Genomic DNA, 24,998 nt, shown 5'->3' with positions numbered 1-24,998 from the left:
GAGATAGGCCTGAATTAGGTGTCACATATGCTACTCAGCTCGAGTTGTCGATATTCCAGATGGGAAACCCAAGTGGACCGGACTAGACAGGAAGAGCCAACTTATGGACATGCCATAGATTGGTACGCGAAGATAATTTCATCTTGATATCTAATTAACCCTTAATGGGCTGTATGCTATCAAAAGATCCCAAATCAGGCGCTATACGATGGTGCAGCAGAAATGTAAAGCTTGTAAGGGTAATAGGGCCCTCAACTGGAAACCATAAACGCCTACCATATACGCTTCGCCACCATTTCATACCTGAAGACGCCATTATAGTCCCCCTCTGGCTTCTTCTTGTCGTTGGCCCCAACTCGCTTACCACCCGGGCCTCTACCACCCTTCAACCCCTCCGTCTCATCAGCATGAATCCAGCGCTGCCGCTCGTCGCCAAGTTCGATATGTCCAAAACCACCCATTCTTTTCCCGTTTGCGTCGTACGACTCCCTTTCCGCCTTGTTTGCCGCCACCAGACTCTCTGCATGCCTCATCTGGGCATATCGGCTTCGGGAGTACTTGAGTAAGACCATTCCGAGAAGCAGCTTCAGAATGAGAAGGACGAGGAATGCAATGAAGAAGAAGACAATCATGGTAATAGCGGCAATGAAGTCGTCCGATGTCCAGGAGTACCAGGGCCGAGAGTTGAGGGGCGACCCGTAGGGATAGCCGTAGGTGGCTCGTCCAAGCGAGTCACGGATTAACGAGTCGAATCGATTCAAGGCCGCTATCACGGCCGGTGATGACGGCGTCGCTGACTCAGCACTGAGTGACGTTTGTGTAGATGGGGGTACGGGCATCGGAACGTGTGTAGACAGAAACATGTGATATGTCTGGAACGATGCGCGGATGAAGAGGCAGGATAGCGGGATAACCGCCAGTCCCAGGCGTCGAGTCAATGACGGCGTCATGAAAGCCTAAGTTATTAGCATGATCGTTTAAGTAGAAAGATTTTTAATACATACATTAGTGTAGTAATCCTTACACAGGATGTCGAGAATCCGGCTGTAAAAGGTTGGCTTGATGTTGTTGAATTTGGTCACATAGGCATGCTTGATTGTGTCGACAAGCATTTCACTACCGATGACAATAAGAAACGGCGATAGCACCTCTCCCGACATCAGCCAGGAGGGCAGCACCGTGAAGCTATGAGGGAGGATGGACGAGTTGTGCAAAGGAACACCACCACTCATCTTGTCCTCATCCACGGCCTCAAAAGCGGCTCCTGGGACAGTGAGTCCTCCAACTTCAACAAAGTTGCGCATTCCGATTATGAACAGCATAATCCAAAGCTGGAATCTCTCAACAATGTCGGCACAGGTAAGCTGGAAGAGGTTGTCTTTCTCAAATCTTTTGAAGACGGTGCTCTTGATCTCAACGAATTGGTTCGATAGGAGCAGCGTCAACAATGCGTTAGAATATGAGTTGACAGCCACGTTCAGCGTAATGACCTGGTAGTAGAGTGCGATAGAGTGAAGGCAGTTGTAGGCTAAGGCAAGGACAAACATGCCCAAGGGCATAAGCACTTTGGAGCGGCCGGATGAGTTGCGAGACAAGGTCTCCGTACTGAAGAGACACTCGAGTATATCCTGCCCGAGAGCCGAAAGAAGGCGGTCGCCGACTTCCAGAATGTTATATATGACGTACAGCTTGATAGCAGACTGCGCACGAATGAAGTGGTACATTCGACTAGCGTCGAGGGTCATGAGAGCCGCAGAGCTGCAGATGATCACAGCCCCTTGTAGAAGATCGGCCTTGTGGAAGGCAGTGAGACTTGATGGCATCGATTTGGTCCTCCTATGGCGGAATGTGCCAGTCTTGGGTCCGGGATTGTTGTTCTGGAAGAACGGCCTCGTGTGGCCGTTGCTAAGGCGTGAATCCCCACGTTGCCGAGGGAGAAAACGCTCACGCGGCGTCGGCGCTCCATCAAAGTCGATAGAGAACTCGCTCGCTGCACTCGCTGTACTGCAGCTGCGTGATCGCTCGGTTGCAGACTTGCCATCTCGTCTCCGAGATCGACTGGAGCGTCCTCGCTCCCTCACACGGCCAATTCCACCCCATACAAACGACACAAGCCATCTTATTTCCTTCCCAATAACATGCCCCCACCACTTTACAAGTACTGTCACCGCTAGTACGAATCTGATCGGCAGGATGGTAAACGTGTGGAGGAAAGCATCCAAACACGCCAAAGCACCAAAGTATAGTGTTCGCTCGAGATAAGTCGGAAGAAGAAGTACGTTCTTCAAACGCTCAAACTTGACAGCGCTGGACTCATAGGGTATATCATTCGTGTAGGGGTGGTATATATACAACGGACTAGGTCGCTGGGCGGCAATCTCAAGCTGGAGATGCGTTGGTATGGACATTGGTGGCAGTGGAATCTTATTCGGCATAGGAGACGGCGGGGGTCCCAGAGATGGAGTTTCTACTGATGTCGACGATGTTGTCGCCGGGGGCCCGGTCTTGATCTCAGGCGGTGGTGGAGGGCCACCATTCACCCCGTCAAAGCTCAGATTCAGCGGCGGTGGTCGAGAGGTGGGGTTGAAGGAGTATCGTCTTGGTGATACCGAAGCCTTGGGCGCATCAAGTTGCTGCGATCGACTGGTAGGGGGAGTTGAGACGGTTCTTGGTGCAAGTGACGGTCGCCACGTATGCTCTCGAGTTTTCCAGGTTCTGCCACCGCTCCTGGGCAGGTCTGTTGAGGCACTTCCATTTGTATGAATCAAGTCGGAGTACTGGAAATCAGGGTGGCCCTGGATCGACTCCCGTATAGCGTCTCGCTGCTCGGCAGATTTCGACGCCATTTCCTGGTCGATAGACCCCCTCTCCGGTGCCGCTGCAATCGGCAGAGACTGCGGAGAGCTCGTGAGCTCGTGCATCCCGGCAGCTGATAATCTCCGTATATTGTTGCTCGAGCTTCGGCTTCGCGACTTGCTTGTCGGCTTGTCATCAGTGTTTCCCCCCGCCATCGTCTCGCTAAGCTCTGGCTCTTCAGGGCCAGCTAGATGCTCGGAGATGGACGAGGATGGTGAGCGGCCTTTGCGCGGGCTGCTGTTTCGGAGGGAGTCATCTTCTTCCGACGTGCGATCTTCGTCAGAGGGAATCGTAGGCAGCGTCGAAGCTGTTGACGCAGGGAGGCTGGCGCTGCGGAAACTGCTGTCATTCGACGAAGGCCACGACTCGTTGTCTGGGGAGTCGTCGAGGTCGGGCGTCGAGTTGGGACCAAGGGACGATGTTGGCCTAGGACGGGGACCGCTCTGTTCGACGTTTTCGGCCATCACAGACGCACTCGAGCATTCTGAACAGCCTTTGGCTGGTTTCTACAGGTTGGGGAGGGGGAAGGACCGAAGATGACAGATGGGAGATTGGTCAGTGGTAGTGCGATGATGCAGTAGTCGATGCACTGTCACCTGCTACCCATGCAGCCCATGCGGCCAACGTGGGGTTTCCCGCCAACAATGGAGGGCGCATGTCTCACAGTTTAGCGGGCGCAATAGATGGCGACTCGGCCAATCCTCCAACATGGTTACCCTATGCCATCGCCTAAACTTTAACATTCCTCTATGCTATAACTTATTTTAGTTTCTCTACTGGCAACCTAATCTGCGAGGTGAATTCGAGAATCTTATTCTCATGATAATCGATTCGGAAACTATCATATCTGCGATAGCCAAAGTTTATTCAGTCCCGTTCCGGCCGTGTACGGACCTTGGCTTTCAATAATTTCCCAGCATAGTTCGCATCCCAACACATGAAAAAGTGAACGAATACTAGTAGTAGGTATATGTATTATCTCCCAGAGCTAAAGCACTTATTCCATCAACTCGGGAACTTTACGGACGAATTGTGGCCTTTCAAAGTCGTGGGGAAGAGGGTCCATGTAGTCAGGCACTGGCGAGATGCTCGTCAAACCAGGCGACAGCCTGTTGGAAAGCTTGCGCCTTAGCGAACCTGTTGGCCCTGACCGTCATGTCGCCTCGTACGGCAAAACCATGCGAGACTCCCTGAAACAGATTGATCTGGTAAGGTAGCTTGGTCTTGGCTAGAATCTCCTCGGACTTGTGACGCTTATCAGCGGGGAAAATTGAGTCCGTCTCGGCGGCGGAGATGGAAAGGGGCCCCGTGATGGCGGCGAGCTCGTCCTCCTCGACGAAGGACGGGTGGGCAATGTAGCCAACATTGATGCCATCCTTGTAATGGCGAACCACGTACTAAAACAAAGCCTTAGCCCAGCGATCTGAGGATTTGTCAGCGGACAGCAAGGCTCACCTTGGCGCCGAAGCAGTATCCGGCGGAACCAATGTTTTTGAATCCATGGGCCTTGAGGGTCTTGATTCCAGATACGACGACAGGATCAATGTACTCCTTGGTGTGAGGGTTCTGGTCGCCAGTGCCCTTGGCAATCCAGCCCAAGATGTCGAACCCCTCCGGCGAGTCCACGGGGAGTTGGTCTCCGTTGAAAAGATCAGGAATTAGGGTTGTGTATCCAGCGGCGGCAAAAGAGTCGGCCATGAGCTTGCTATTCTGCCAGATGCCATAGATGTCGGCAATATAGAGAATGGCGCAGTCCTTCTTGGCCTTGTCGGCCGGAGGCGAGGCGATGTACGCATCCGTCTTGCCATCCTCGAGCTTGATCATCTTCCCAGTAGGCTCACCCCTGGAGAGCCGTTAGCTTAACGGGGATTCATTTCAAGTTGGGGTACCTCGGTAGGTATGTAGCGGCGCACTCAAACAGATTGCCGCGAATGCAGCAGGCTCCCGGGGGGTTGGATGCCATGGTTAAGAACGAAATGAGTACGAGGTGACGGGATTAGTTTGTAATTTCGGATAACTTTAGATCTCGAAGTAGAGGGATGGAGGAGAATTGTAGTTGGAGCCACGTCGATAGATGATAAAGGTGATGTGCTGAGAATTCCCCTCTTGGCCTTGCTCACAAGGGCAGCATCCCCACTTGCGACCATCGCCCCCCCACCAGGGCATTGTTGGCCTTTTTTGGTGAGCAACTCGTCACTTGTTACTCCAGCCAACGTGCGGCCTCGGCAGTTTGGGATCGGTTCGTGGCAATGATCTGGCAATAGAGCGGGGCAAGAAAGGTATCCGGGGTATCATGCCTAGAATTTGGGAAAGGGGGGAGCATTTGACACCGAATACCTAGGTTGACAACTTCTTGCGCTCATTTCTGACGCATCCCTTTCGGCTTGCGCTTTTTGAATACCACTGGTGCTGCTGATGCCCCCGAGTCCTCCGTTTTCACCGGCGGATCCAGGCTGGACTCCTCCGTCTTGGTAGGCATTGCAATTCCTTGCGGTTCACTGTCTGGTTCCTTCTTGATGCTGTTATCGCGCTCCTCCTCCTTAACTTCATCTTTGATTCCTGTTAAAGATTCTGGCCTGTCGTCGCCGTCTTCAGCCTTCTCGATTCGTGCCAAGATCGATCCGCTTAGCAAAGCGTCTAATTCTTTATCCTCCTCGTGGGGCATCGTTTTTGAGGCTCTGCCCCACCTACGAGGCTTCTTAAACAGGCCTCGCACGGCTTCCTCCTCGGTTTTCTCCTCCTCGGTCTCTTCGCGCTTTCGTACACCAGTCGCTTTGGTCTCTTTCTTGACGTCTTCCGCGTCACGCTCGTCTCGTATGACCCGTGTCTTTGTGACTGTCCACTCGCCTGGCATGGCCATTTCGGGTCGGAATTCGCTCGGCATCGCAACACCTAGCTCTGCAAGCTGCTCGCGCTGCTTCTTGAGCTCGGCCTCCGTGACCGCTCCAGGCTTCGCATGTTGGGCGCTTGTTGATCGTAATGTCGAAGTTGCCGATGATGATAGCGCTGATGACGAGGACCCAGCAACGACCCCGCTGACCCTGGCTATTTCTTGACGCGCCCGCTCTTTCTCTCGTTCATCTTTCTCGTGGCCACGGTGTAGATCGCGTAGAAACCGCTTTAGGTTGCCTTGGTGCTTCGCTGTGGCTTCATGGTTTTGCCGCTCGAGTTTCGTGTCGCGCACATAGCACGAGCAATGTTTGCACCAGTACTTGGGGGTCGACTTCCAGTGCTCGGACATTTCGGAATGCGTGTGATTCAATACAGGCGAGGAAAATGTAGGGAAAGGACTATTTGGACTTGGAGACATCAAGGTTGAGCTGAGGGTAGCTGCTTACGTAACACTGTTGATCGACGGACCCCTTCCTTCCCTTCGACGTCCTCTATTCATGTCACACCACACCCTGATCAAACACATGGATTTCTTCCAGCTGTAGCATCAAATTTTCAATCTGTATACTATTATCCGTGGCATTTCATTCGAACTTAAACCCTTTTCCTCCTAAATGTTTTCTGTAACATGATTTTCTTTAACTCCGAATCAAATTTCAGTACCATTATTTCGATCCTGCTGCCATGATGCTTCTCCTTCGACAGCCCTCCTTCGCATTCAGGCGTAACGGCTGACATTGATGACAACTTTCCCAGCGCACTAAATAAATTCATAAACTTCTTGGACCGTTCACAAGTAGAGGAATGCACCGATAACTCCAAACACAATCGCACTAGCGGTGCTAGGTACGATCTTCTCACCTGCGGCCACGGGCACGATGGCGGGACCTGTGGCGTGCTGCGGTGGCGGCACGGCAGGAGAGACGGGCGTGAGAGGTGGCGGCACGACGGGAGACACTGGCGTCTCGGGTGGTGGGATTACAGGTGATATAGGAACGATGGGAGTCTCAGGCGGTGGGACCACAGGAGAGACTGGCGTCTCTGGTGGTGGTGACACTGGCGACACCGGCGACACGGTGGTGTGAGGCGGCGGTGACACAGGCGACACGGGGGAGACAGGAGGCGCCTGCGTCTTGTGAGTCGTGACGAAGCTTGGAGTTGGCTGAATCTGAGGGGTGAACGGGACGGGAGGAGTGAAGCTCGGCCGCTGCGAAGGGATCTCGGGGGCGGGAGGAGTAGGGACGGTCTCTGCCGGCGGCGGAGGAGCCACCTTAGTGGCGGGCGGAGAGATAGGAGTAGGGCAGGTGCAGACTTCCGCCGGAGGATGACCTGGCGTGACGGGTGGAACAGGGTGGCCTGGGGCCGCAGGGGGAGGCACGACGGTAGGGCAGACGCACGAGGTTGTGTTGACCGCCGGGGGAGGTGGAGAAGGGGGACGGACCGATGTCACGAACGGAGGGGTTTGAGGAGGAGGAGGTGGAACCGATGTGACGGGCGGAGGCGGGGGAACGATAGTTGGGCAGGGGCAGGAGGTTGTGGTAACAATCGGCGGAGGCTGAGCCCCCCCTGAAGTCGCCGGTGGGGGAACGATTGTGGTAGGGCAGACACACGGCGCCGTACTCACTTCCGGCGGAGGGAAGACAGGGCAGAGGCAGGGCGCTGTGGTAACAACCGGTGGTTGAGGGGCGCCAGTCCCAGGAGGAGGGATAATGGTGGTAGGGCAGACACAGGGCGCCGTACTCACTTCCGGCGGAGGAACAACAGGGCAGGGGCAGGGGGTTGAGGTGACAATCGGTGGTAGATGGGGCGCCCCCGGAGACACGGGGGGGGGAATGATTGTGGTAGGACAGACACACGGTGCCGTGCTCACTTCTGGTGGTGGAAGAGGCGGGCTTACCGATGTGACGGGTGGAGGAACAGCAGGTGGGCAAGGACAGGGGGCTGTGGTGACGATGGGTGGTGGCTGAGGGGCTCCCGGGGTCACGGGAGGAGGGATGATGGTGGTAGGGCAGGCACACGGTGCCGTGCTGACTACCGGTGGAGAAGGAGGAGGAGGGCTGACCGATGTGACGGGCGGAGGAACGACAGTAGGGCAGGGACAGGAGGTTGAGGTGACGATCGGTGGTGGCTGAGGGGCCCCTGAGGTCACGGGGGAAGGAATGATAGTACTAGGGCAGACACAGGACGAGGTGCTGACTACCGGCGGAGGTGGAGGAGGAGGAGGGCTGATCGATGTGACAGGTGGAGGAACAATGGTAGGGCATGGGCACGAAGTTGTAGTGACAATCGGCGGAGGTGGAGGGGCGCCCGAAGTCACAGGTGGTGGGAAGACGGTGGTAGGGCAAATGCAGGAGGTCATGCTAACTACCGGCGGCGGCGGTGGAGGAGGAGAAGGACGGAGCGATGTGACTACCGGCGGCGGAGGAGGACGGACTGATGTGACCGGCGGTGGAACGACAGTAGGGCAGGGGCACGAGGTTGTGGTAACAATCGGCGGAGGTCGGGGAGCACCTGGAGTGACGGGGGGCGGGAAAACAGTGGTAGGGCAGATGCAGGAAGTGACGTTGACCACTGGAGGGGGAGGACGGGGAGGACGAACCGATGTGACGACGGGCGGAGGAGCCACAGTAGGGCAGGCACAGGAGGTCGTGTTGACCGCTGGCGGAGGCTGAGGAGGCCGAGGACCGAGCGATGTGACCGGTGGGGGGACGACAGTTGGGCAGAGGCACGAAGTCGTGTTGACGACGGGTGGAGGAGGAGGAGGGGGAGGACGAACCGTTGTGACAGGTGGAGGAGCCACAGTAGCACACGGGCACGAGGTCACCTTGGAGGTCGTCGTGTTGAACACCGGAGGCGACGGTGGCATCGTCGGCGGTGGCACGGGTGCGGTCGAAGTCTTTTCAGCGCAGGCACAGCCTGTGTGTACTTGGATCTGGCCGTCCTGGATCTGGCTCACGGGAAGCCCACCGGTGGGAGCCTCAGCCTGGCCCTCGGTCATCTCCTCAACCTGGCCCTCTGGTCCCTCCTGGACCTGGATCTGGCCGTCATCTATCTGGTTCGCCCGACGCTTCTTCTTCTCGAAGAACCGCGCCACATTTTCAAAGATACCGCGCTTCTCCTTCTCGGCATCACGTTTCTCCTTCTCGAGGATAGCACGCTTCTCCTTCTCGGCATTGCGCTTTTCGTTGTTCGAGTTACGCTTCTCCTTCTCAGCATCGCGCTTCTCCTTCTCAGCATCGCGCTTCTCCTTCTCGGCGTTACGCTTCTCGAAGAAACGGGCTACCTTTTCCAAGACAGCACGCCTCTCCTTCTCGGCGTCACGCTTCTCCTTCTCAAAGATTGCACGTTTCTCCTTCTCGAAGATGCCGCGCTTTTCCATCTCAGAAGCATCACGCTTCTCACGGCCATAGAGTTTCCCACCCTTCCTGGGAGTGGGAGTGGAAGCACCTCCGGCTCTAGTAGCAGTAGAAGGACACTTAGTGGGGGAAACGCACTTGGTGGTAGCAGGGCGGCGAGCAGTTGTGGCAGCACGGTGGGAGGTGGTGCTCTTGGTGGGAACCCGAACCTGGCCCTCAGGAAGCTCAGAGGCGGTACCTGTGGGACCCTGGATCTGGCCATCAGCAATCTGGGTGACATGACCGGCGCCAGGCTGAGTAGCAACCGTAGGCTGGCCATCTGGGCGAGCCGCGACTTGGCCATCATTGGCCTGGTCAGCAGGGTTGCTTTGCCTTGCGCTCGAGTCGCCCCCATGCACTGGCATAATCTTGATGTTCACCGGCTCACACTGGGGAGCCCAGGTGCGGTCATACAGGTTGTAAAAGTTACCGGAGCGGCACTGGTAGAAGGTCTTGGACGACCCAAGGGCCATCAGGTTGTCTGTGCAAACGGCGAAGCCCGATGTGGCCAGGGCACCCGACTGGGGAGGGTTGTCAAACTGGAACTGGAAGTTTGACGCAATGTAACCAGTCCTCTGTTTGCTGTCCTTCAGAACTCCATTATGTAAGGTCAGAGTCAGGACATTCTCCGTCGCCTGACGCTTCTATTCTGCGAGTCAGTCCCAGTTCATCTGGACAAATGAAGCCTTTCATGGATGAGGCATACCTGGATCCTGTGGGTGACGATCTGGAACTGGCCCTGGTATGAGGTCTTACATCCTGCAGGGGTAGCACCCTTAGCCCGGATGTCCTGACCAACGCCCTGGGGGGCCGCGACAGCAACGGTTGCGAAGAAGATGGACGATAGCGTCTGCCACTTCATCTTGACTGGACGGCCGTTAGACACGTCGATATCAACTGAAACATGGCCTTCTGGAGAGCTTACCGACGGGACAGTTCTACCCCTTAAGTGAGAGGAGTTAGCGTCAGCTTATGACGCACAGCGAGCGTGAGGGATGAACAAGGTTGCCTGTGCCTGGGCCGGACGAGAAAGAAGAAGATCGAAGGATTCGACGACTCGAAAGTAGGGGGAGCATACTGATATACGCGGGGACAAAACTTCCCACCGGGTTTCAGCTGAGCCTACATCCCCCTTTCCGGATTTGCCCTCTATGACATCGTCTATTTCGTGCTGCTCCTGCTCTACAGGGAGAGTGGCAATGGAAGAACTGTGTTGGGATGGATAACTTGCGGAGAGGGGATATAAGTGGCTTGCCAACATATCTGGCGCCGAGATCTGGAGGCCAAAGTCTCCTGGCGATGAGGGAAGGACGACGAGACTTGGTTGGCTGCTGGACCTTTCGCGGGCAGACCTAGCTGACTGCCACCCAAGCGTATGTGGCTTGGGTGGGGGAACAATATCTCGTTCGCTATACGGATATAACTATCCTTTCGCATCTAAACACTCAGCAGCTGACAATGAAGCAGTTTGAGCTGTTTCTGACCCGTTGGACGAGACCTCCTGTGCTAAGATCAGACGATTGCTCGTTATGCCATAGAAACCATTTCCCGAGAAGCTGCAACTGGATGATTCATTTTTGGAGAATATGTTTCTGCATTGGAGTGGTCTCGAACAGCGGTCTAGAGTAATGCCTGTGGTGTGATGGTTGTTTGACTTTGTCGTGGCTTCGGAAAGCGCGCAATCAGGGCACCATCTTGAGGAGAACAGTATAAACAGCAAGTCCAAAGGGCATCCCAGTGTTTAGTATCAGTTTTCAGGGACTAACTCGTGCACGTGGAGTCTTGCTTTTTATGTTACGCAAGTCTACTCATGGGTACGGGTTGAGAGATAGAGGAGTAGTGTTCGGTTCAAATCTTCAATAGTTGGAAGATTTAGACGCGATCCATTTAATGCTCTTAACAAGCGGGGTTAATAATTTAGGTTATATTTACATGACAATTGCAATTAGAGCTGGGCAACACGGGGAGACTGTGAGTACCAGCCCACTATCTGCCAAGGCCCACTGACACGAGATGTGGTGGTGAGCTCGGCTTGTCATGGCTGTATGGCGAGGGAGGTATAAAATAGGATCCCAATGACAGCAGGTTTTCCACAAGAAATTTTGGGAATGGTGCTGCGAGTTAATAATACAGACTGTGCCGACTGCCTGAAATCCACGCCTGTCTGTGCTCGTCGCTTTACCTTGATGTGCTGGAGCGGGCATGCTTGAAGCATGGTTGCCACACACGGGCCGTCGGAATGTTAGGTTCTGCCTTGCTTCATGAAAGCACATGGTAGCTCTCGTCCAGGCTGACAAGGGGCAACGCCATGGCTGGGGCTCCTGAGACGGGCTTTTTGGGCCTGGATCGCAGTCTGGCAGAAGTTGTTCGTCGGCTCGGAAGGCCCGAACAGTGTCCGTGTTTGCCACCAAGGTTGCACCCGTTGGACACGAGGCGCTGTGGCGGGTAATGACGCTGTTGAGAGCGAACAAGTTTGGTTCCGCTTCCATTGTGTTTCGAGAACCAGCTCAGAGTGTTCGTTGGGGGTGATGCCCCAGGCGATGGACCTGGCGTGGGGTGAACTGGGTGACGGTCAAAGTCAATTCCTTCCCGTCGACACTGTGGCGCTAGCATTATCAGATAATGAGGTGATCCAGCTCGGCAGTCGCGAGCGGCGAGCCACCACCAGGAAGCCCCACCTGCCCCTCCATCCGGCTCTAGTTCTTGTTCTTGCCCGTTCTTGCCCCGCCATCGCACCTTTTCGCGGTCGCGCCCAACAAATTCGTCTCTCCGGTTTCGTGATCGGTCCCTGACTCTTCTCTGTCAACCACCTCATTGCACCAGCTTGAAGTGCTTCATTCTCTCGTCATGCCAATTCGCCTAGTTCTGGGCTCCCAGTGGGGTGAGTACGGATTTCTCCTTTGCGCAGTTCATCATTTCTTTTTCCTACGGGATCTGCAATACCCGCCGTAGAGCCATTTTCGGACCCATATTGGCGAGCAGAACAGTTTGACCGTTAGTACCTATGGCTGCATCGCATGCGTTGTCAGGGCCGTTGGAAAAACGCAATCGCATTCAAGTGTTGACCCAAACCGTCCTTGATGATGCGCAATTGACTTCTGCGCTACATTTCGAGCACCCTTCTTTTCTTTTCCTGCGGCGCGGCTTTTCGGGATGGCACCGTTACATCCTCCCGCCGACCCTTGAAGCTATATCAAGCTCATGCGTACATTGCGACGACAGCTGACATTACATTCTACTCTAGGCGATGAAGGTGTACGTTCTAATTCCTCTCCCCGTCGATATTCCCATCCTGTGCCATCCTGCACCACCACCATCGCCGATGTCGGACGAGTGTGACACACCTTTCGACCGAGGGACTGACAAGAATATCGCGATATAGAAGGGTAAACTTACCGACATCCTGTGCCCCGAGGCGCAGATCTGCGCCCGCGCTGCTGTATGATTGACCCCGTTCTCCCGAGTCCTGCGACGGTGAAAGGAGTCATTGCTGAACAATGCGATAGGGCGGACACAATGCCGGGCACTCTATCAAGTGAGCTACGATGTCTTTGGCACACTTGTGCGCTTTTGAAGCGAAATAATGGCTAACGCGGAATTGTCAGGGCCAACGGAGTCTCATATGAGTAAGTTGGTCTCCGGGTCGGTCTGCAGGGATTTCTTTTTGGTATTGACAAGCCCCCAGCTTCCATCTCCTGCCCAGTGGCCTGGTTAACCCAAGCTGCTTCAATCTGATCGGATCCGCCGTCGTTTTCCACGTCCCCAGCTTTTGGAAGGAGCTGAATGACCTCGAGGCGAAGGGACTGAAGGGCGTCCGCGAGCGCATCTTTGTCTCGGACCGATGCCAGGTCAACTTCGACCTCCATGCGGCCGTTGACGGTTTGGAGGAGGTCGAGCTCGGTGCCAACGCCGTGGGTACGACGAAGCGCGGTATCGGCCCTTCTTACAGCACTAAGGCCGCCCGCAGCGGCATCCGGATACACGAGATCTTCGACGAGGAGAACTTTGAGCGGAAACTTCGCTTCCTCGCCGATGGTTTCCGGAAACGATTTGGCGATCTCCTGAAATACGATGTCGAGGAGGAAATTGCCCGGTTCAAGCAGTACCGCGTGGATCTGGCGCCGTACGTCGTCGACGCGGTCGCCTTCATGAAGCAGGCCCAAGAGCAGGACCGCTCTATTCTCGTCGAGGGTGGCCAAGCTCTCATGCTGGACATTGATTACGGAACGTACCCTTACGTCACGTCGTCAAGTGTCGGACTTGGTGGCTGCATCTCGGGTCTGGCGCTCAACCCCAGAAAGATTTCCGAGGTCATTGGTGTTGTCAAGGCATATAGTGAGTGGTGCAATACACGGCAAATATTCACATGGCGCTCTGTACACTCCTAACATATTATAGCCACTCGTGTTGGTAGCGGCCCTTTTATGACGGAGGATCTCGGCGAGGCTGGAACCAAGCTTCAGGAGATCGGCCGGGAGTGGGTTAGTAGTGCAATAATCTCCATATCATGACGACTGGCTAACCAAAAGATCAGGGTGTCAGCACTGGCCGGAGACGTCGCACGGTTTGTCTAAACATCCGCGGGGGTGAGAGGCGCATTCTGATTTGAGTTGCTAGGGTCACCAAGATTTGGTCGTCGTGAAGTACAGCACGGACGTGAACTGTAAGTCCCCATCTTACTGATGAGGCCCTGGCTGCAGTGACTAATGTGATTTTGCAGACTATACCGCCCTTAACCTCACCAAGCGTAGGAATCCCATCGTTTCTGGGATGATTTTGTTTCTGACACTGCGTAGTGGATGTTCTCGACACCTTTGAGACGATCAAGGTGGCCATTAAGTACATCGGGCCCGATGGCCAGCCACTTGAGAGCTTCCCCGCAGACCTCACCATGGTAGGTTCCGACTAAACCGTGCCCAGTCTAAACCCCTTACTCACGTTCCTTGCAGCTGGAGAAGTGCACCGTGGAGTACAAGGAGTTCGAGGGCTGGCAGAAGCCCACTACCGGAGTGAAGAACTGGTACGACCTGCCTGCGAAGGCTCGTGCCTACGTGGAGTTTATTGAGGAGTTCGTCGGCGTCAAGGTAAGAAGAACACACTAATCCGATGCTGTTATTTGGGAGCAGTGTGTGCTGATGCATTGTAGGTCAAGTACATTGGCACCGGCCCCGATCGTGAGGACATGGTTGTCAGGAAGTAAGGGAAACGGTTTTACATGAACCAATATAGACGACCGGCCCTTGAATAACAGGATGGTGCCCCGGTCGCTCGATTCACGCCAGCGTTGCCGCTGGAGAGGTTTTGGAATTGATTGCTTGGGATGCAATATGGAGAAAGAGTAACCTAGAAGAGTTGGCCGAAAGACATTAGAAATGAATACAACCCACGGATGTCTCTCCAGGCTAAGCTGCCATGACGACGCTGCCTTTGTTGCCGCCCTTGGGCCGGGAGAGCCGAACTGGACCTCGTTGCTGACGCGAGGCGGCCGACGTCTGCCTGGGGAAGCCGAATTGGAACTTGGAAATGGCACGGCACGGGCACTGATTATACTATGTATGTGGCATGTATCCGTACTCCGTAGACAAACCCCGCAGTTGCGATGGGGGAATCCCGGGTTCCGTGCCGCATTGGCGATAACCCTTTGGAAGGTGGCTGGTTGACGCGACGAAGGTGTGGGCTCAAGTTCTCAACGTTACTCGGGTGGGTGGTTAGCTCAGTTATCTTGTCTGCGACCGTGATGCTGCGACCTTCTCGAAGTAGCATTTGGTCCTTTGCGATGCGGCGCTTCTGTCATGAGTACGACTCCTTTCCTTGCGAGTTACCTGCCATTCGGGACGCCTGCGCAAGATTTGGGCATGGGGCCTAGGACGGCACGGGTTGTTTCACCAGAAAGGGCGTGCAGGCCTGGCAGGGAACTTGGAAAGACGCAAGATGGGGAGAAAAAGGCGATGGAACTTTGTCGGCACTTGTGCACATGCGCATGGTGCGCGCATTTGACCATGGCGCGAGGAGATCGGATCGACATGTTGCATGCCTCGTTCCGGCAGGTCCCCTGGAGATCCGGCCCCAAGGCCAAGACTCGAGACGGTTGAAATGTCTTTCATGTGCGTGGCTTTGAGGCGAAGTCTGATCATACCGAATACTAAGGAATGCGTTTGTCGGGCCGGGTGACTTGCTGAGCGTCATCGAGCCAGCTCTTCCACTCTTACACGGGATGCCCCCGTCCCGACCTCGACAGAGCGACTCGCAAGAGTCCCGTCTCAACGGTCCGACTTATCATAGTACATATTATGGAGGCATGCATTGGGTCTCGGTGCCTGCCTATCGGAGATGTGCCCAAGACAAGGGCCTGGACAAAAAGACCTGGGGCTTGACGGCTCGTGGAGTCGTGGAGTCGTGAGCGGCATCACGGTGCCCCGTCGACCTTCCCCAATGCGCCTCGCTGCGACCGTGGGGGGCCCTCTTCTCCGCAACCACCTCCCTGTCCCGGGCTTCGCCCGCCGCGGCCGGTACTGTAAGGCCGATCATGAGTCGCCTTCGCAGCTGCTTGCCTGCCGCATGAGGTCCAGTCTGAGCCCGGGTATGGCTGCCGACCCGAGGTTTGGGCATGCCATGTCCTCCTTAAGAGTCCTATAAGAGCAGCCGCGTCCTCCGCCTCAGCCAAGAGAGGGCTCCTGTGAAGCTCCCCCACATCTAAGCCCCTTCCCCCCGATCCTCCCCCCCTCCTCCAAGTCAAGATGAAGTACCAGATGCTCCTGGGCCTCGGTGGCCTCGCTGCCGTCAACGCCCACCCGCAGCGCCGGGCCCCCAACACCAACGCCGCCCTGTCCAAGCGCGGTGTTGACATCGCCAAGTACTCCATGCCCGAGCTCGGCAGCTACACCAAGAGCACCGGCCTCAAGGAGAGCGTGGCGTCCATCTCCTCGTCCGACTACGTTGAGGCCGCCAAGGCGCTGGTCCAGGAGACCTTCCCGGATCTCGAGTTCCGCACCGTCTCTGACCATTACGTTGGCACCAACGGCGTTGCCCACGTCAACTTCAAGCAGACCGTCCACGGCCTTGACGTTGACAATGCCAACTTCCACGTCAACGTAAGTGAAACTGGTCTTGGACTATAAGATGAGTATCAAAGACTGACCATGCCTTTCCAATCTAGGTCAAGAATGGCAAGATCTTCTCGCACGGCAACAGCTTCTACACGGGCAAGATTCCCTCCGAGTCGCCCCTGACGAAGCGTTCCTTCGCCGACCCCATCGATGCCCTCAAGGGTGCCATTGACGTCCTCGGCCTGCCCGTCCAGGTCAGCAACGATGTAACCGCCGACTCTGTTTCTGCTGCCTCCACCCCTGAGAAGTACACTCTCAAGGGCACCAGCGGCGCCGTCAGCGAGCCCGAGGCGCGCCTCGTCTACCTCCGCAAGAAGGACGGGTCCCTCAAGCTCACCTGGCGTGTCGAGACGGACGTCATGGACAACTGGCTGCTGTCCTACGTCGACGCCACCTCGACCGACGTGGTCCATGGCGTTGTCGACTACGTCTCGGACCTGGCCACGTACCAGGTCTACCCCTGGAACATCAACGACCCGACCGAGGGCGACCGCAAGGTCCTCGAGGACCCCTGGCTGTCCTCTGCCTCCGAGTTCACCTGGCAGAGCGACGGCACCAACTACACGGCCACGCGCGGCAACAACGGCATCGCCCAGGTCAACCCCGACGGTGGCAACGAGTACCTCGACAACTACCGCCCGGACAGCGCCGACCTGGCCTTTGAGTACGAGTACGACCTGACCGAGTCGGACCACGACGTCTACAAGGACGCCTCCATCACGCAGCTCTTCTACACGGCCAACAAGTACCACGACCTGCTGTACGTCCTGGGCTTCACCGAGGAGGCCGGCAACTTCGAGGCCAACAACAACAACCAGGGCGGCAAGGGCAACGACTTTGTCATCCTCAACGCCCAGGACGGCTCCGGCACCGACAATGCCAACTTTGCCACGCCCCCCGATGGCAGCAACGGCCGCATGAGGATGTACATGTGGACTTCCTCGCAGCCGCAGCGCGACTGCTCGTTTGAGGCTGGTGTTGTCATCCACGAGTACACCCACGGACGTGAGTTTATATATCCCTCCCCCCCCCCCCCCCCCACCCCCCAAACTGACATATTCCACTCCATGCTAACATATCCCCCCCCTTTCAGTGTCCAACCGCCTCACCGGTGGCCCTGCCAACTCGGGCTGCCTCAGCGGCACCGAGTCCGGTGGCATGGGCGAGGGCTGGTCCGACTTCTTCGCGACGGCGATCCGCCTCAAGCCCAACGACACGGCTGAGACGGACTACTCGATGGGCGCGTGGGTGGCCAACGACGAGGCGGGCATCCGCGAGTACCTGTACTCGACCAACACCAAGACCAACCCCTACACGTACGGCTCCATCGACGAGTACAACGAGGTCCACGCCATCGGCACCATCTGGGCCACCTTCCTGTACGAGCTCCTCTGGAGCCTAATCGCCAAGCATGGCAAGAACGACGCCGACCTGCCCACCCTCGACTCGGCCGGTGTCCCCGACGACGGCAAGTTCCTCGCCCTCAAGCTCGTCCAGGACGCCATGGCCCTACAGCCCTGCGACCCGGACATGATCGCCGCCCGCGACGCCATTGTCGACGCCGACGTCGCCCTGACCGACGGCGACAACAAGTGCGAGATCTGGACCGCCTTTGCCAAGCGAGGCCTGGGCCCCAACGCCGCCGCCGGCTCGACCCGCACTGAGGACTTCGAGGTCCCCGAGGGATGCTAGATGGAGATGGTCTGTTTGACCCGGGGCTTGTCTTTTTTTTTTTTGGGATAACGATGTTATGCAAATAAGCAATGTACATAGGAAGTTGAGATAATATGTACATGACTGTATATGAACTATCATGGAGGATCAGTGAATTGTGTCCTGTGAAAGCACTGTCACCCATACCTAAAGCATGATCAATAGTAGTCGTGGAGTATTTAAAATTAAAGACGACGTGAAAACATCAGTCACAGGAGGGAGGAGCATCTTGTTCATCTAATAAGAGTAAAATCGAGAGTCGTCTCTCGATATTCCATTGCGAAATATGCCAAATGCTACGGTATCATGAGCTGAATCTATCTTTGCGTTCCAAATTTCTTCATCCACCCGACATCGTCATGCCAGTCGAGCCGGCCTCATCACTCATGTCTTCATCACTATTCATTACTGCGCACCTGCCAGCGACAGCAGACCCGCGCTGTTGGAGAACAGGTTGGGCTGCTGCTTGTACAGACCTTGCACCGCCCGCTTCAGCAGCTCGCGAGTCTCCGGCTCGAGCTGGTCCTCAGGCTGGTCCATCACCTTCTCGAAGATGGGCAGCAGCTGGGGAGTCAGCTGCTGGACAGTCTGGTTGGACTGGTCATCTGCAAAATTATTAGTCATGACATGACATCAGAGTGGATGAGAATTACACATACACAGCTGGTAGATGTTCTGGTAAATGGGAGCATTCTCCTCGTAGTCCTCGGTCAGGGGGAGGACGTTGACGACAGCAGGAAGCGCCTCCGACACGAAGCCATTGTCAGGGTTCTTGAGCATCATACGGCTCAGGGCGCCAGCCACGTTGTCCGTCATGCGCATTTCCTGGACAGACAGGAGCGGCTGAAGCTTCTCCCAGATGGCAGGGAACATGGGCAGCGTCTTGCCAGTGTCAGAAGAATGCAGGACCAGCAGGCCGATGGCGTAGGCGGCATTGGACTTGGTCAGGGGGTCGGGGTCAGACAGACGACGGGCCAGAGCCTGGCCAAGAGAGTCGGTGTGAGGGGTGATGGCATCGCCAGTGTACTTGGTAACCTCGGCGATGGTGCCGACGGCGGTAGAGCGGTGGAGGTCCTCGGTGGAGCTGGCGAGCTTGAGAATAGGCTTCTCGAAGATCTTCAGCAGCTCGCTGAACGAAGAGCCTAGGGCAGCGGCAAGGCCGACGACAACATCCAAGGCCGTGTCAATGACCACCCAGTCGTACTCGGACGACCCGGCGTCAACCTCCTGCTCGACCTCCTCATCGCCGAGATCCTGCTGGCAGGGGTGAGAGCGAGTGATGAGGGAGGCAACGACGGATACAGTCTCCTGTAGGGCGCCATCCTTAGCAACCAGGACAGCAGGACCGCAGGCCTTGAGAGTAGCCGCGACATTCCGGTTAATGTCGGCGACGACGGACCTTTTGAATTTGTTAGCCTTGTGCCATGAAAACCATTGTCATCATAGTGGTAATAGAATGATCTCAAATCAGGAGTAGATGTAACGTTTTCTCAGCACCCGCATTGTTGCGTCTGAGTGAGCTGGGTATAACGCAAGATGCTCATCACGTGGGATATGGGTTTTAAAAAGAAGGGTGTTATAGGGTACTCACCGTTCACTGTCCTCAGTCCAGATGCTCATAGTAGCCTTAAGCACAGCCTGGGCAATGGAAATGATCGAAGCCGGGGGCGTGGGCTTGGGGGGCATGCCTGGCTCCCACTTAACACCAGCACCCTCCTCCCAAACCTGGAAGACGCGGGCGTAGATACGCCACAGGGTGGAGATGGCAGTTTTGCGGCAACCCTCGTAAGTGTGCTCGGCAAAAGGTGACACCTTCTCGATAGTCTGCTCGACGTATGACTCGAGCTCACCACTGCTGCAAGAGTTGGAAATGATGTCTCCGAGAACGTCAAGAGCAATCTCCTGCTCAAGGGCAACAGCGGTAACGGCACCGAGATCGTCGAGGTCCTCGATATCATCCCAGTCGTCATCACCACCGGTAGCAATGGTCACATCTTCCTCGTTATCAGGAATCTTGACCCTGACCTTCTTGCCGCCGATGACGATATGGCCATCGCCAAGCTGGCTGGCGTCAACACCGGGAAGATCAATCTCCTCCTCCTCAAGCTCCAGGGACTGGAACAGACCCTTAAAGGCACCCTGGAGGAAGTGGTTGAAGTCCTCCTTGTAAACCTTGGACAGGTTAGACCAGAGGATGAAGCTGGTCTCCTTGAGGCGGGGATTGTCAAGATGAAGAGCCTCCTCACTGGCCTCCATCAACTTCATGACGTAAGGCTGGAAGGTTTCAGCACCAACAGAGAGAGCGATGCGGCCCATGCTGTCGCAGGTCGAGCTGCGCAGCTCAAGATCCTCGTCGTTGTCCTTGACAACAACAAATCGGCCGAGAGCCTCCATGGTATCCTTGAAGTAGGGCTCAAACTCGGGACCCATGGACGAGGCTATCGCGCCAATGGCTGAGGCAGCAGACGACTTGACACCGTAATCCTCGTGATCAAGCAGCCTAACCATGGGGGCAATCAGGCTGGGGCCGTACTGGGCCATGATCTGGGTGTCAATGCCATCGCCGAAGGTATCGAGGGCACCGCAGGCTGATCGGATGATGGCAACGTTCCTCTTGTCGGAAGCCCCTTGGGAGGCAGCCTCGAGGTTCTTGAGAACGGCGGAGATGATGGGCTCATGGTGCGAGGTCATCTCATCAGCCATCTCCTCGGCCAGGTGGATGAGACCCACCAGGGAGGCATACCTCACCTGGGAGTCGGAATCATTCAGAAGGTTGATGATGGTAGGAAGGAGGGGCTGGAGCTGGGTAGAGATGAAATCGGGGGCACCCTCAGCCGCATTGCCTAGAGCGAGAATAGCAGCCACGCGGTGCTGAGGGTTCTGGCTAGTGGCGTAGGCCGAGAACTGCTCCAATAGAGGCACGACGACCTGACGGGGAGGCAGCTCGCTGGAGAGAGTATCGACGAGGCTGATAGCACTCCGGGCCGGTGTCAGCTCCTCGTCGTCTTCGGTGTCGAGCTCAGTGATGATGTTCAAGGCCTTGACCATCAGCTGACCACCGACATCCTTCATGCCCTGGATCTTCATGCGGCGGTAGCGCACGCACTGGATGAGGAACGCGAGAGCCTGGTTGCGAGCATCATCATCAGCGTCAGTGTTGCTAGCAAGACCCATCATGAACTCGATGAGGTCCTTAAGATGCTGGCCAAGCAGGGCCGAGTCGTAGGCAATGAAAGACTGGAAGACATCGAATACAACGCCGTAGCTCTCCTCGTCCTCGGCCTCGACAGTAGCCTTGAGAATGTTGACCATGGCCGGGAGGAAGCTCTGGAGGTAGTTGACGGCCTGGAGATCCTCCTCAGGCTCGACAATCATGAGGATGGCGCCAATAGCACGCACAATGTTGATGCGGACATCCTTGCTGTCGGGGTCCTCGAGGCGGGCCTGGAACAGCTTGAGAAGTTCGTGGATGTGGTCGCTGAAGTGAGTGGGGTCATCCTCCAGCATGGCGTAGAGGATGAACGAGGCGACCTCGCGAGCGACAACATTGTTGCTGTTGTTGAGAGGAAAGAGCTGAGCAAGAAAGTTGTCGCCCTCGCCCTCCTCCATGTCGACGCCAACAACGCCGGCAATCAGGCGAGCCAGAGAGTGGCGGACGGCACCACTACTCTCCTTAAGGGTGCCATCGAGGAGGTGTTGGCGGGCGAGCTGACGCTTGTCCTTGGGTGTCGTCTCCCAGTGCCTGGGGACCAGACGGAGAGCCTGGACGGAAGCGAGCTGGCGGACACCGGTTTCGCCGTGAGTGAGGGCAATCTCGATCAGGAGCAGGAGCGACTCGGGCTGAGAGTAGTAGTTCTTCTGGAGGTCGGCCGTAATGGCCTTGACCTGCTCAGTGTTGGCTGCAGAAACGACCGTTAGCGTTGTTGCCATCGAGGATGATGGGGTAGAGCTGTAAGGGGTACTCACGCACTTGGCTGCCCTGCAGCAGCTGGGCGAGCTTGTCCTTGTCCATGATTTCAGCTGTCGCAGCAAGTGATGGGTATCTTGTGCGGCAGAGAAGGACAGAGTTGGAGGAGGGAAGAAAAGTTCGAGTCGAGGGCAAAATGGAGCGCGGGGCACCAGCACCCAAGACGCGGTGGGCGAAAAATTTGTGATTTTGCCAGCCAAGAGGCAGAAAAAAAGTCACTCTGCCCCGCCTGTGCCCCGCTCCAATACAGCAGAAGGGTCTTTTCCAGTAACCAGCGCTGTGCGAACTCCACCTCGCTGAAATTGGCAGTACGACTGAGGACCACAATGGCGCATCGCTGCCCGAGCAGTGCCATTTCCAGGCAACCAGCGACGAGCGGCGAGCGATGAGCAACCAGCGACGGAGTGGCAGCTGATGCTGTCTCAGGTGAACACGGTGGGACAACGTCGACCATCACCGACGCCCTTTAATAAAAAGGGCCTGATTCGAGGAAAGTGATGGGCTCGTACAGAGGAGCCGTACGGTCAGATTAGGTATGAACAGAGTCATCCAACATCAGATCTGCCATGTTCCACGTCCATGCCCATGCTGCCAGCATGCAATAGATGCCATTTCAGCACAAAATGCCCAAAAACACATAGCCATCACTAAGCGAACCGCCAATATACCTTCACAAGAGGGCTGCTGACTGTTCCGTGCAAGTCAGGTCCAAGCCAGACATGGCGAGCGTTGAGGCCGGGCTCTCCGGATGTCCCGCTCTAATGGGTAGACAAGTACCAGCTTGCCTATGCACTGTGCTGTGCAGCGAGTAGAAACGAGCGCATCCGTAGGTGTAATTTGGGCCCGAAAGTCCCAGTTTGAAAACCGCACGACGCTTCAAACAGGAGCAGGCAACTGCGGCAAGCAAATATCAAAGCCAGGCATGAGCTTTTCGCAATTGAGCCCAGGGTTGAGCGAGACGACCTCATCAACAGTGATGCTGCGCTCATCGGCAAGAACCCAGCAGGAGTCGCCCTTCTGAATAGTGTATGGTGCGTTGCTGTCGGGACAGGACAGTCCCGGCACGGTCTCTTCGTCGCCATCAGACGACGAGCCAGCGACGTGCAAGTACCAGAAGAGAAGCAGCAAGCAGAGGCCGATAAGGAGGCCAAAGTTGAGCAGTGGCATCAGCTCGGCTCGCCAGGAGGTCTGATGATGTAACTGTTCGGATACGAGGAAAGGAGCAGTGTCGTTGTCGTCCTCAGGATCGGGCGCGTCCCCTACACGCGTCAACTGGCCGTACTGGCAGCCGGGAGCACCCTCCCAAAGGCTGCCATCGGAGTCTTGGAAGGTGTAGACTTGCGTGTCGGCATCGTAGCCAACACGGGTCATCCCATCGGGAAGACGGTCCTCGTCAGTGTCGTATCGGGAGAACCGCGACATGATGCCAAAGGTTGGGGCAGCTAAGGAGAGCTTGCCAGCAAGCTCCTGGATGGACACAGCGAAGGAGTAATAAGACGCGGAAATGGCCACAGACCATTCCCATCAAGAAGGGAAAAGAATTTGATGATGCGAAAAAAAAGCTCGAGTACGAAATATTTCGGACAGACTAAAAAGCCACAGGGGGAATAAAAGGGAGGTTGGGGACGAGCAGACCAGGGGCATCAGCAGGAGCTCTCCTTCCGAAACATCAGGCGGCTCATAGCTCCAAGTCGTATTAATAAGCAGTTGCCCGCAATACGTTATAACTATTCGTCCGTATCCGTGCCTTATTCGTACGAACCTTGGCAAATACTACCTGCCTGGTCAAGCTGGCAGCAAAAAAACCGAGACACCAGCAAAAATTACACATATTAGGCAAAGCTGCCTCCTAACAGGTTTGTTGGGATAACTTGAAAACTGCCGAGGCATATCTTCCAGCTTTGCCTACTTAAATGAGAACAACTCTTCCCCAAATGATCGGTCATCAGTCTATCCGAGGCGTTCTGATTGGCGATTGGCTAGAGTTAATTTGTATGGGGGCTTTCAAATAGGTAGAAAAAATGATACTTTTCGTAATGCCCGAATAGGAAGTTTGATGCCATCGTGATGGAAGGACGAGCGCAGCGAGGATAGCCTCTCCATCCAGAGCCCCCGGAGGGCCCTCGTAGTCAACAGCAGGCCTTGCAATCAACAGCAGGCCTTGCAATCAACAGCAGGCCTTGCAATCAACAACAGGCCTCGCAGTCAACGGCATCGTATGTAGCCCTAGCAGTCAACGCCATCAGAGACAGGGATCGCAGCCAGAGGAATTGCAGACCTCGTACAATATATAACCTTCGTTAAATTAAAGTTACTATTTAATAAATTCTTTGTTACATATAATACGTGGCATATAGCCGTAGCTTTGCCTATCCATTTGGTGGCGCATCGTTGCTGTCTTATAGGAATATTCATATATATATTCGTGCGTGCTTTGTGGGGCATGTGTGTATTATCGGTGACTGTTGTTTCATATTACAATTCCGTCTATACGGAGTACGCGTGTATTTAGCGTCTCGCTTTTGTTGCGGACCGTTTGCTGGTATCCAGACTAGGGCCATCCACCAACTCAGTTACTCAAACCTCTTGACAGACATAGAATTCCAACACCAGCCCAATCCCTCTGTCTCGATTACTGTCTAGAACAGCTGAAGGTGAAGAAACTTGGATAGATATGCTGGCTGTGGTCATCTATCATGCCTACACTGAAAGGGCCCGGTAAACCCTTGTGAACATCGTTCGTGCATGCAACATCAATTTCGGATCATGATGGAGTTCTCTATTACATGTACCATTACTTTATCCCGCGTCCCGTCAACCACGTTACCAGCACAGCCTTCTCAAAATCCCTAGCCTCTGAAATGTTTGGACATACTGGCATGGGTAGTATTGTTCCCCAGTCTTATCAGTGTATGTGTAGTCCTCATACACACCGTGGCCGATGCTTCCCATTGCTCTCACAAGAGCCTTGGTTACTTCGGGGCCATTGTCCAGCGCGATATGGAGAGCCAACTCCCCCCTGCGTCTCCAGTTCGTCTTGGTCTTGGGGACCAGGAGCTCCAACGTCTT

The 24,998-nt window shown here is 55.5% G+C and overlaps 8 protein-coding genes across 8 annotated transcripts; 2 read left to right on the top strand and 6 right to left on the bottom strand.

The window, feature by feature from the left end:
* Nucleotides 1-272: 272 nt before the first annotated feature.
* ACO1O0_007039 (eukaryotic membrane protein family-domain-containing protein) lies at nucleotides 273-3,320 on the bottom strand (the record flags this gene model as incomplete). Its single annotated transcript, XM_083196415.1, has 2 exons — nucleotides 273-956; nucleotides 1,005-3,320. 2 exons carry the CDS (start codon nucleotides 3,318-3,320, stop codon nucleotides 273-275), a joined length of 3,000 nt encoding a protein of 999 aa, XP_083047623.1.
* Nucleotides 3,321-3,926: 606 nt separating this feature from the next.
* ACO1O0_007038 (dienelactone hydrolase) lies at nucleotides 3,927-4,819 on the bottom strand (the record flags this gene model as incomplete). Its single annotated transcript, XM_083196414.1, has 3 exons — nucleotides 3,927-4,253; nucleotides 4,312-4,699; nucleotides 4,746-4,819. The coding sequence occupies 3 exons, from the start codon at nucleotides 4,817-4,819 to the stop codon at nucleotides 3,927-3,929; spliced, it is 789 nt and encodes a 262-aa protein (XP_083047622.1).
* Nucleotides 4,820-5,215: 396 nt separating this feature from the next.
* Nucleotides 5,216-6,097, bottom strand: ACO1O0_007037 (uncharacterized protein; the record flags this gene model as incomplete). The annotated part of the gene is made up of 2 exons (XM_083196413.1): nucleotides 5,216-5,992; nucleotides 6,041-6,097. The coding sequence occupies 2 exons, from the start codon at nucleotides 6,095-6,097 to the stop codon at nucleotides 5,216-5,218; spliced, it is 834 nt and encodes a 277-aa protein (XP_083047621.1).
* Nucleotides 6,098-8,157: 2,060 nt separating this feature from the next.
* On the bottom strand, nucleotides 8,158-10,005 carry ACO1O0_007036 (uncharacterized protein; the record flags this gene model as incomplete). Its single annotated transcript, XM_083196412.1, has 4 exons — nucleotides 8,158-8,181; nucleotides 8,348-9,173; nucleotides 9,243-9,787; nucleotides 9,850-10,005. 4 exons carry the CDS (start codon nucleotides 10,003-10,005, stop codon nucleotides 8,158-8,160), a joined length of 1,551 nt encoding a protein of 516 aa, XP_083047620.1.
* Nucleotides 10,006-12,465: 2,460 nt separating this feature from the next.
* Nucleotides 12,466-14,343, top strand: ADE12 (adenylosuccinate synthetase; the record flags this gene model as incomplete). The annotated part of the gene is made up of 7 exons (XM_083196411.1): nucleotides 12,466-12,476; nucleotides 12,829-13,478; nucleotides 13,542-13,624; nucleotides 13,761-13,806; nucleotides 13,940-14,037; nucleotides 14,093-14,227; nucleotides 14,290-14,343. The coding sequence occupies 7 exons, from the start codon at nucleotides 12,466-12,468 to the stop codon at nucleotides 14,341-14,343; spliced, it is 1,077 nt and encodes a 358-aa protein (XP_083047619.1).
* A 1,232-nt stretch (nucleotides 14,344-15,575) lies between these two features.
* Nucleotides 15,576-17,941, top strand: ACO1O0_007034 (Fungalysin metallopeptidase-domain-containing protein; the record flags this gene model as incomplete). Its single annotated transcript, XM_083196410.1, has 4 exons — nucleotides 15,576-15,723; nucleotides 15,876-16,234; nucleotides 16,300-17,254; nucleotides 17,343-17,941. 4 exons carry the CDS (start codon nucleotides 15,576-15,578, stop codon nucleotides 17,939-17,941), a joined length of 2,061 nt encoding a protein of 686 aa, XP_083047618.1.
* A 426-nt stretch (nucleotides 17,942-18,367) lies between these two features.
* On the bottom strand, nucleotides 18,368-21,974 carry ACO1O0_007033 (karyopherin KAP123; the record flags this gene model as incomplete). The annotated part of the gene is made up of 4 exons (XM_083196409.1): nucleotides 18,368-18,567; nucleotides 18,622-19,361; nucleotides 19,554-21,861; nucleotides 21,929-21,974. The coding sequence occupies 4 exons, from the start codon at nucleotides 21,972-21,974 to the stop codon at nucleotides 18,368-18,370; spliced, it is 3,294 nt and encodes a 1,097-aa protein (XP_083047617.1).
* An 831-nt stretch (nucleotides 21,975-22,805) lies between these two features.
* On the bottom strand, nucleotides 22,806-23,351 carry ACO1O0_007032 (LysM peptidoglycan-binding domain-containing protein; the record flags this gene model as incomplete). Its single annotated transcript, XM_083196408.1, has 1 exon — nucleotides 22,806-23,351. The coding sequence occupies one exon, from the start codon at nucleotides 23,349-23,351 to the stop codon at nucleotides 22,806-22,808; it is 546 nt and encodes a 181-aa protein (XP_083047616.1).
* Between the last annotated feature and the right edge of the window lie 1,647 nt (nucleotides 23,352-24,998).

The sequence above is a fragment of the Amphichorda felina genome, assembly GCF_050947745.1.
Source record: "Amphichorda felina strain 45539 chromosome Unknown scaffold_7, whole genome shotgun sequence".
Taxonomy (NCBI): Eukaryota; Fungi; Ascomycota; class Sordariomycetes; order Hypocreales; family Bionectriaceae; genus Amphichorda; species Amphichorda felina.
The sequence above is the reverse complement of the archived record's forward strand: the minus strand, read 5'-3'. Positions and strand labels throughout refer to the sequence as shown.